The 11056-nt window shown below is 52.8% G+C and overlaps 1 protein-coding gene across 8 annotated transcripts in view; it reads right to left on the reverse strand.

The window, feature by feature from the left end:
* Nucleotides 1-582: 582 nt before the first annotated feature.
* ZNF275 (zinc finger protein 275) overlaps nt 583-11056 on the reverse strand; it is a 17589-nt gene continuing 7115 nt past the window's right edge. For 3 of the 8 annotated variants that reach the window (XM_081808091.1, XM_081808087.1, XM_081808090.1), the window contains 4 exons: nt 8315-8418; nt 7748-7854; nt 6909-6997; nt 583-6605 (listed from right to left, as the gene is read on the reverse strand). In XM_081808091.1, coding sequence (XP_081664217.1) covers nt 5419-6582 — 1164 coding nt within the window. In that variant the 5' untranslated portion in view covers nt 6583-6605; nt 6909-6997; nt 7748-7854; nt 8315-8418 and the 3' untranslated portion in view covers nt 583-5418. The remainder of the gene's footprint in view (nt 6606-6908; nt 6998-7747; nt 7855-8314; nt 8419-11056) is intronic. The other 5 variants (XM_081808089.1, XM_081808092.1, XM_031035736.2 and 2 more) reach the window with 3 other exon arrangements.

Below are 11056 nucleotides of genomic sequence, written 5' to 3' on the forward strand. Positions count from 1 at the left end.
GCACATCATGGCCTGGGAGGTCCCAACCCAAGCACTCCTGGGGCCCCTCCTCTGTGCTTGTCCTTCTGGGACTGGGCAGCTGACTCCACAGCTGAGCCTTGTTTGTGTTTGGGAGGGTTAGGATGCCAGTAGCCCGTCCTCACTACCTGCCTTTTTGAGGAAATGATCATTAGAAAGAGGGCCAGCCACTGGCCAAGAGGACTGACCTCTCCACTCCCACCCTCACCTAGCCCAGAAGCCACTTCTGTCACTCGCTTCCTGGTCCCTAGGGGAGGAGCTCAGGATCCAGCCTGGGGTTCTGCTCCCACTGGAATTCAGACTCGGGGGGAGAGCCCTAGCCAGGGCGGGAGAAGGCACCTGGCTGAATGACAGGCCTCTTCTGCCGAGGGGCAGCTCAAATTTCCAGGGAAGCCAGCCCTCGGTCATCAGGGCACCTCCTGTCCCCTCCAGGCATCCAGTAAGGGGGGAGGCACAAGATAACACCTGGATCCCAGGAGGGGGCAAGAACTTCAGAGCGTAGAGAAAGGAGCAAGGGAAGAACTGTTGACCTGAACTTTGACAAAATAAGTCAAGGAACACCAATGCCATTTAACATATATTTATTGAAATCTACTTGATGCAAGGCACTGTGCTAGATCTGGTAGGGGAATCAGACATGAAGGGTCACCCCTGTCTTATAAGAGCTCACAATCTAACGGGTGGGGGGCAGGTGGGGAGGGCGAAGCTCTAGTGCAAGGCTGATTATAGTAAGTGCCATAAAACAGACAAGTTAAGGAGATCAGGGAGGAATGAGAGAAGAGCGCCAACAACTGAAATATGGACCGAGGCAGACGCGGCTACTGTTCCTAGATATGCAAAGAACACTGAAGGCCAAGTTAAAAGAGACCATTTCTAGTTTTGAAGGTAAACATCTAAACTGATACTAGGAGAAGTACAGAATGTAAGTATACCAATAATAGAGAAATTCTCAATTCCCCAATCTGATGGATTCTCTGGAAGTAGCGAGACACCTCCAAAATAAACAACAGGGTGGGTGTTGACTTAAACTCATTTCATGGGACAAACAGGGGATCCGTACAGCAATGCTACCTGGACAGAAAGGCATTGGTCCAACTCACTGAGACTAAAAGGCATAGATTTTTACCCATCTGAGTGAACAGAGTTCAGTACCACATTCAAACAGGTGTTTCCGATAGTCAGGTGGGACTTGGGCCAGGAACTCGAGCCGGGTAGAACATGAGGAAAACCAGCCATGTGATTCTTCTCAGGAAGCAGCCAAGTGGTAAAAGGCAACTGACTCTTGACAGATTGCAGAAAGCAGAGACCCACTCAAGCTGGCTCAGGTCAAGGGAGACTACGGTGGGGACACAAATGATCTGATGGGGGCAGTTGCCCGAAATCCAAGAACATAATGAGGCCAGGACTCCGTCGGGGTGATGGAGTTGGGGCAGCTCTGGAGTGCTTAGCAGGAGCCCACACGTCTTCCAGCTGGTGCCACCCATGGGGTCCAACTCCTCTAAATATCGTGTGGCTCCCTTTTTCTTCCAATACCAACTAGAAACTCCTCTCTCATTTTTCGTTTGCACTTCACAGACACTGAACCGGAAAGGCCCAGCCTGTCGTGTCCAGTTGGCTCTGATGACTGGTTGCTGCCCTCGAGTCAAGTGTTCGGTTCTGGTTGAATTAATGCGGCCTGGGGGTGGGGGGTGGTGAGGGTCCCAGGGCACACGACAAGGCTGAAACCCCGGGCCCGTGGAATGCCAGCACTGCGATTTGGTGGGGGGGCTCACTCTGGAAGTGCAGAAGTGGGTAAGACATAACTAATCAACACAGTTAATCGTAATAAGCAGCAAAAATGGTAAACAACCACTTTCATTTAAAAATTTCAGCAAGTATTCAAAACTTTAATAAAAGCAATGGAAGGTTTCTTTCAGAATCTAAGAAAAGGATCTATTTCTAATGAGAGTCGGCATTCTATGTAACCCAACTGCTCTACATTTCCCTTGCGAAAGGAATGTGTGTGATTAGAAAGAAAAAACGAAATGAGGTAGATACACAAATGCATAGATGAGCACGCACACATTTTGCACCTGACAATGCAGCACACCTACGGGGCCCAAGGAAACCCACCCCCAAGTTACGAGAGGCGAACACTGAACTCGGCGCGACTACAGGACACATGTTAAAGCCGGACAGAGCACGGACGTCACCCGCAAACACAGCGACAGAAAAGACGCGGTCTTTAGTGTTAACTCTAGAAGAGGGTTTGTGTCAGAGAGAACGCGAGAACTGAGAATGGCAAAAGTCGAGGAGGGCATGACGCCGCGACAGCGCGAAGTTCTGAGCTAATACTGTATCTGGATCCTTCAGAGAAGCTGACAAACGGCTAGTGAGCTGCTGCCAGGCTTGCCCCCCGTCCATGTCAAGTTCCTTACCCAATGGCAGCTGTGTCGAACGCGTCCTGACAGCTCGAAAACAGACCAGTGATGCAGAAGGAAGCAGTGACTGCGGACACAGCTGGCCCGGAAGCCACAGAGCAAAAGCAGCGGCTATGTAACAAGTGCTGTTGGCTTCTCTCCAGCCCGAGGGCCAGGATGGAGACGTCACAGAGAGCCACTCCCGTGGCCTGGCGGCCATTCCAGAGGACCTTCTGGCTAAGGTCACAGCGGTCACCAGGGGACCTTGCTTCCCAGGATGGGGGCCTGAGAAGCTCCTCCGGGCGCTCCTGCTGAGAAGCTCCGTCTCAGCCTCGGCGGGGGTGGGGGGGGGCCATCAGGAAGGGTACCCCCCCTCTAGGGGCCCGCTAGTGGCCCCTGGGGCACAGCTGCTGGCAGGTCACACCACAGCCCCGGTGCGGCTGGCTTCTACCTGCGGGTTCGGCAGGTCACTGGAGGCCAGCCTTCCGGCCAGCCCTTGCTGCCGTTCCTCTTGGGGGAGGCTGTCGGGAGTAACAGCCTAGCCCCAGGATGACCAGCTTCGATTTCTATGCCACATGGGCCATCAGAAGGGCACGGTTGCCCTCCGAACCCTTGTCTTATTGCCCCTCCTGGGCATGGCCGCTGACAGTCACAGCCTGGGCCTGCTGTGGCCAGCTTCTATGGCCGTGACGCACAGGGCATCAGAAGGGCACGGGTCCGCCCCGAGCCTCTGCTCTGTTGCTCCTCTTAGGTGTAGCTGCAGGAGGTAACATCAGAACACGTGGGTGAATTTCCCCCTAGTTGCCCAAAGCAAAAGCCACCAAACTGACCTCTTTCTAGTTCCAGAGTCACTCACTAGGAGGAGGACGCCATCCACATGACAGCATCGGTCAAGTGAGTCTTCTTGTGTTCGAGGAGATGTGCCTTGGGTGGATCTGCTGCTCAGGCACGGAATCCATGCCGGGCATGGCCAAAGCTCCCCGGAGCTTGAAGGAGAGCCAGCTGCAGCCGAGACCACGTTTGGACCACCCCATTGATCTAGTTGAGGCCCAGGCCTGCTGCTGACAGGTAGGGCTATACTGAGGAACAGTCACAATGTTCTGGCCAATCCGAGATGGACGTTTCTCTTGCGTGTCTGCGTGGCCAGGTTGGATAGTCAAGTACTGCCCACAGACATGCACAGAGTCTGCGTCTTGGATGAGGAGAGAGCCTGCTTCTCTGGCCCCTTCCCATCCAGCCTGCCCACCTGGGGCATCCACCTTCTGGTGGGGCAGGGCTTTCAACTTTTCATTTGTAATTAAAATTCTAGAAGAAAACATCATCGTATCTAAGTATGGAAGCAATGAAAGTTACGGCTTAACGGACAATGGTGAGTGCTCAGATCTGTAAAACTTAAAGCTCGCACGACAAAAATGTAATAAAACTGCTACAAAGAGCAAAGCAATAAAACTGGAAAAGAGATCATCACAATCGATATAGAAAGAACCGCTGTATAAAGTCAATATATCCAAAGGTAACTTGATAACTGGTCAAAGGAGATGAACGTACGGTTTGCATGCAAGAAAACAGGAACACGACTTAAGTCATTGCACGAGAGAAAGAAGAGGAGACTAGCAGTCAGGAGGCCTGGGTCCATCCCCAGGTCCGTACTGAGGAGCCATAGAATGACAGCAATAATTATGGTGATGACAGCAGACGACCTTCACTGAGTGCACCTTCGGGCCAGGCGTGGCGTCGCAGTTCTCACGATAACCTTAGGAGGTAGTCCTGTGATCACCCCTGCTTTACAGAGCCCGAAACGGAGGGCTGCCTCCACGGGAGGAGAGGCTGTCGCTCCCGAAAAAGAGGCATCACCTCATACTTGAGTCCTTGAGATGTCCCTGTTATGGGGACACTCTCTCAACTACTTGAGCTTGAACAGAACAGTACTGCTTGAGGACAAGACCTATGAACCCGCAACAGACCCCAACTGATGCTAGTTTTGGACGCACATGGAGGTCACCAGAACGGACTGGCGGAAGAAAAATGGACGCAAAAGCAATTTAGGCCAGATTCAGTACTTATTCCTGGGAGTATGACCTCACAATGCCAAGTTATAGATGCTTCAAAAAAGTCTTTTGACGGTCATTTAAGAAAGGCAAACACGGTAAGTGGTTATGGTGTAGAGCTATGGGACAAGTTTAAAAACACCACCACCACCACCAACTGTCCTAACGTGATGTGAACACGTCATTATGGCTTAGGAGGAAGTTTCTAGTGAGAGCCTTGGGCACACAGCTTAGATGGGTGGGAGCCACCGGATGTGCTTTTAAACTGTCGGAGGACTCAAAGGGGGCTACGAGGTTGGTGAAGACAGTGAGGTCAGAGATGCATGTGAGGATTCAGAATGCAATCGTCTTGTGGAGTGGCGTGAGGGCGAAACAGGAGTATTTTCTACAGTAATATATTATTCTGTGTAATACGTGATTTACAGTCTGTACGTATAACTGAATTAATAAATTAAATATTATAAGACATTTGAGTGTTCTATGTACATCCCTAACAATTTATAGATTCAAGTAGGCCAAACAACTCTGGGGCTCTATCTTGTCTTCAGGAAAGCTGGGGTCCCATTACATCGAGGCCATCGCTGACTAGCTCCGTGTTCCGTTCCCGGAGGGAGCAGCCGGGAGAAGGGGACCTACACGCCCCGCTCCACCCCCACGTGCAGGTTTCTCTTCTCTCATTCTCGGTTTCAAGGCCCGCGGGTTGGAATACCTTGAAGGTACCCGAGGCCCGTCACACCGGTCCAAATAAGGTAGGCCGTCGGAGAAGCTACTGTCGATGGGCAAAACGGGGACCACGTACACTTAGAAACTGCTGGTGCCAGTATAAATTGGATTCGACCGTTGCGACGCGAAACTACATCAGCGCTGCGAAACCGCTCCTCTCCTTGCCTCTGCCCTGCCCCTCCGGGGACTCGCCCCCGCCGCCGCCTCCGGGGGCCTCGGCGGGGCCTCGTCTAGGCGTGGTGGGTGGGCTGGTGCTTCTGCAGCGCCGAGCGCCTCTTGAACACGCGGCCGCACGCGCTGCACTCGCAGCGCCTCGCTCCGCTGTGGGTCCTCCGGTGGCGGCTCAGGCCCGAGCTCCTCCGGAAGGCCTTCCCGCACTTGTCGCACTCGTACGGCTTCAGGCCGCTGTGGATGCGCCGGTGCTTGATGAGGTCGGACGGGCCCCGGAAGGCCTTGCCGCAGTCGCCGCAGCCGTAGGGCCGCTCGCCCGTGTGGATGCGCTGGTGCTCCAGGAGGCTGGAGCTCTGCCGGAAGGCCTTGCCGCACTCGCCACACGCGTACGGCTTCTCGCCCGTGTGGATGCGCCGGTGCTTGGTGAGCTCCGAGCTCCTGCGGAAGAGCTTGCCGCAGTGGGGACACCCGTACGGCTTGGCGCCGCTGTGGATGCGCTGGTGCTCGGCCAGGCCGTTGACGCCGCGGAAGGACTTGCCGCAGTCGTCGCAGTCGAAGGGCAGGTGGCCGCTGTGCGCCCGCTGGTGCTTGAGAAGCTCCTGGCGATCCAGGAACTCGCGGCCACACGCCCTGCAGGCGAACGGCTTCTCGGCCGTGTGCAGCTTCTGATGGCGGAAGAGGTGCGTGCTCACCTTGAAGGACCGCCCGCACTCCTCACAGTCAAAGGGCTTCTCCCGGCTGTGCACCCGCAGGTGCTGACTGAGGCCCGCGTTCTTCTTAAACCTCTTCCCACATTCCGCGCACTCGAAAGGCTTCGCCTCCCTCTCCATTTGCTCCCTTCTCTCCGGAGCATCTTCCGGGGCTCGGCTGGGGCCAGGCTGGGGCTCTGCGGCCACGTGGCCCAGCCGGTGCTCGTTGAACTCCGAGACCCCCCTGAAGACCTGCCCGCAATCACCACACTTCCAGCCCTTCCCCTCACTGTGAATTCTCTGGTGCTGCACGAGGAGGACCTTCAGCCGGAAGGCATCCCCGCACTCTTTACATGCGAAGTGATGCTCCATAGGCCGGTTCTGAAGGCTCCCCCCGCTCCCCTCCGAGCCCCTGTTCTGTCTGAGCCCGGGGCTGGGCTCCCCGGCCCACGGGGAGCTCGTGGATGCCATCTCCTGCGGCTGAGCTTCTTCACCCATCGCCTGCTGTTGGGTCACCAAGATGCCTTCTGACATGAGAACCGCGAGACACTGGTCCTCTGCAGAGGAGGAAGGAAGGAGGTTACTTTCCTTTGTCGAGAATCGCAGTCCTCCTGACACAGCTGCTGAACACAGCGCCCGGAGAGGCTGCGGGCAGGCTGGCTGGTGCCCATCCAACTAGAAGCAAGGACTACAGACGAAAGGCGCAGACAGGCCTCATTGCTGCCCACCCCCTACCACTGAAGCGGCCCTGAGGAGATCTCCCCCCTCTATGGGAGAGAAGCAGCCGCACCTCCTCCCCACAGGCTCAGCTGGGTGTCCCCCCACAACGGCTTCATTTTTCGGGTTTCGTTTGCACTCACCAGACTGCTTCGCTCGCTCTGCAATAGGGGATGGGGAAGATACCAGCAGCACGTGTCCTCACACCAGGTAGGATTCACAACAGGAACTCCTGCTCACGGAAAAGGAAAAGGGCTTTGCCGGCAGCCAGAGAGGGGCAGGGCCTTCAAAGATGAAACCCTTTTAATCCACAAAGTCGAGCTTGGCTGTGCCCTCAGGCACGTCATTCATCCGTTCCAAATGCCTTCCCCAAGGGCTGGCTCCCTCCAGGGAACGGAGGAGGCAGACCCCGGGCCCACCCGGATGCAGGGCCAGGCGGTCATCCAGGAGAGCTGACCCTCCCTTTCTCCGGGTTCACATTCCTCAGTGCCTGCTCCCAAACCTCACCCCCAGCGGGCTCCTGTCTTAGCGACCCTCGCCACCGCACAGGTGCAGCCCCTGATAGGGCAGAGGGCCTTGCTGTGTCAACCTCTCCCTCAACAATAAGCCATAATAAAATGGCCGTGTAATTTTTGGGTAATTCGTGATCTTTTTAAAAAGTTTCCTAGATGACAGGGGCCCGTTTGTTCTAATTTCTTTCCCACTAAAACACTGACAGAGCTTCTTTCCATGCCATCAGGAGTTGGGAGGGAGCCCTGCTACTTTGAAATGTTGACCAAAGAGAAGAAAAAAAGAAAAAGCAATGCTGAGGGTGGCAGGCACTTTGGGTTTTCTTACAGCCGATCCCCAGGGTGGGGGCGGTATAAGGCCCCAGAAGGCAAGCTTGTGTAGGGCTACTCCGGGTGGCCCGAACCCCACACCCAGCTGTGTAGGACCATGCAGCTGTGGGGAAGCTGGTGGAAGGGGCTAGGGCCATCCTTACCCACGGAGGTCGCATTCCTGTAATATGCCAGTGTCCTCTGCTCGGCGTCCAGTCTCAATCACTCCTTTTGTGACGTACTGTGCCACGTCGTCAACTGTCACTGAATTCTGAAAGAATTCCCAGGGATAAGTTGTCCTTCTGTCCGTTCTAGAATGAGGTGGGGGGAGCACTAGTAACAGCAGGGATAAGAGGTGAGGGTCTGGAGTGGGTGTGCGTCGCTAGCATGGAGATCTAAGCACAAGCCTAAAGATTAAGTCCTGGAAAGAGAATCTGACCAAGCATCAGAACACCTGGGCCATGGCCCGGGCCTCCCACTGTCTTCCCGAGGGACCTCGGTCCCGTCGCTTTCCTGGACCGAAATGCAGCTCCCCCACCAGCATAATGGGAATTACAACCCCAGCAGGTGTCCATTTCTTGGTAGACTCAGGAAGAAAGCAGAGGGAGGACAGGCATAAGCTGGAGTTCAGGTCCCGTAGTGTGTCATGCTGGGAAACGAGGTAGAGGTCACGGCCACAATCAGGGAGCAGTGACAGATTCCTAAGCCAGGCAGAGGGAAGCACAGCTCACCTGGGCCTCAAGTATCTCAAGAGGGCTTGCCAGGACCTGGCTTCCTGGGGCTCCATCCTGGGGGAGGGCAAGACCCTGGGGGGGGGGGTGGGGGGCAGGCAGAGCTAAGGAAAGTGAAAAGAGCCATGAGTGACAGCAGCCCTGCCTTTGGGTCCCCTAGGACAAGATTAGTGATTTCCTTTTCCCTGGTTTTAAATCTTATTCAGTCTTCTCTTGCCCAGCAGCTGAGTGACAAGCCAGAGCACAGGTGTGCCTGAGAAAACATACCCCAAACACTGGGGGAAACAGACTGGCAAAGAATTAATACAGGCAGGCCAGGGGGAACCCAGACAAGACAAATGAACGCTGGCCCAGGAACAGCCCAGGGAATACAGACACAGATGGAGACGGTGGCGAGACTGGCTCTCTGAGACAGGCCGGCCACAGGCCTCCCAGCAGCCAGCCTCAAAGAGGTCAAGGCTCACACTGCGTAGGAAGGAAGCGTCCCCAAAAGAATATCAGAAGAAATAACTAAGTGAGAAGTGAGAGATCTTTCCAACTTTGTAAGGGCAACAGAAAAGACTGGGCCACTGGAGCGAAGAGAGGCAACAAAAGAGCAGGATCCAGGTGTTGTGGGCCAGAAGCAAGGCCTTTTGGAGGCCATACCCCACCCAGCTCAAACAGTCAACCAGGTGACAGTGAGACAGATGCAGACAAGAACATTTCTGTGAAATGTCTGACAAAACGAAAAGTTGGACAAAACAACTAGAAAGAGAAGCCTCAAGGAAAAGATCTTCAAACACCAAGTTGCTAAATAAAAGATCTGAACAATATGTACAATTTACCTTTTTCTTCCAGATTGCAAAATATGTGGAATGGTGTAATTATATTACCACAAAGGTGTGTGCCTCAGAGGCCTCCCATTTCAGCGAATTCAAAAGAAGCAGAAACACAGTTTCTGTTCTGATGTCAGGTCAATTCAATTTAATTCCTAACTAAATGAAAAGGAGGCATTTTTACACTAGCTCAAGGAGTAGAAGACCCAGACACTCCAGAAAGACTTTTACATAAAATCAGATATTGAAAGGGATAGACAGACCCTTCTACTTCTGGCTATGATATTGTAACAAAGAACAATGCCCTGCCATAAGGTGGCTCAGTCGTTAAGCGTCTGCCTTCGGCTCAGGTCATGATCCCAGGGTCCTGGGATCGAGCCCCGCATCGGGCTCCCTGCTCCGCGGGGAGCCTGCTTCTCCCTCTCCCACTCCCCCTGCTTGTGTTCCTGCTCTCGCTGTGTCTATCTCTGTCAAATAAATAAATAAAAATCTTTAAAAAAAAAACTGGACAAAATAGATTTGAAACAAGTTTTCAGATAATTGGGCAGCAGGAAGTGCAGGATCATCACCCCGAGAGAAGAGGAACAACTGAGATGAGCCTTATCATTGCCCCGGTTCTGCCTGGAGGCAATTTCTAGACTGAGGGTGCAGGGAAGGGGGACTCAAACGGAGCTTGGTGGCTTCATCAAGACACAGACTGGCATCCAGGGCAGTTGATGCAGCTAGAAGTTGCAGAGCAGAGTTCCAGAAAGGAGGGAGCTACGCAGAAAAAAAGAGCTCCAAAAAATCAGCATAAGGCTCCCCTTGAGCCTTTCCTGACTCCCAAGCCACGCATACATAATAACACTCCCAAAGACTAGGAAAAGAACTGCCAGGAAGCTTTAAGCTGAACAATTCCCAGGACACACACAGGTAGCGAGATGTTCAGGGTTCAACCAACCAGAGTAAAGAGTCCTCAGTGATCACCTGGGCCACTCAGTAGAGACTCAGAGGGGCCATGCCTTAGTAGGAGGACTGACTGACTCCTGGGGCCACAGCTACCCCGAACCTGCTCTAGAAAAGCTTACAAATAGGCCTCAATGTGATGAAGCTGGTCCACAAATAACTACCTCCCCAAAGGAAGTCCAACCCTTTTCAAAGTGAAATAACAAAATCTAGACACTCAACAATATGATCTCTATGACGTCCAACAGCCAAGATAAAATTACTGAAATGCCAAGAAGCAGGAAACTGTGATCCATGGCAGGGAAAATCAGGTCAACAGAAATACTCAAAAATGATTACTGGTAGAACTTACCGATAAGGTTAACAGCTAGTTTAACTATGTATAAATATTGAAAGAAAAACAGAAACATAATGAAAAAAATGGACAATATAAACAAGATCCAAATGGGCTTTCTGGAGGTGAAAACTATAACAGTTAAAATGAAAATTTCACTGGGGGCGCCTGGGTGGCTCAGATGGTTAAGCGTCTGCCTTCGGCTCAGGTCATGATCTCAGGGTCCTGGGATCGAGTCCCGCATCGGGCTCCCTGCTCCTTGGGGGCCTGCTTCTCCCTCTGCCTCTCTCTCTCTCTCTCTGTCTCTCATGAATAAATAAATAAAATCTTTAAAAAAAAAATGAAAATTTCACTGGATGTGATTAACAGCAGATTAGACACTGGATTAGAAAACTTGAGGATAAAAAGAAGGATTAGATTTAAGCTGAACAATTCCCAGGATACACACAGGTAGGGAGATGTTCAGGGTCCAACCCCCACCCCCCAAAAGATTAGAAAACTTGACGATATAGCAATAGAAACTAACCCAAATGAAGATCAAAAAGGAAAAAAAAAAAAAAGATATTTACAAAACTGTCTCAATGACCTGGACATAACGGAAAATCATCTAACACACATGTAACTGGAATCTGAAAAGACGAAGAAAAG

This window comes from Leptonychotes weddellii, chromosome X, assembly GCF_054177405.1.
Source record: "Leptonychotes weddellii isolate Sample4059 chromosome X, ASM5417740v2, whole genome shotgun sequence".
In the NCBI taxonomy this organism is placed as follows: Eukaryota; Metazoa; Chordata; class Mammalia; order Carnivora; family Phocidae; genus Leptonychotes; species Leptonychotes weddellii.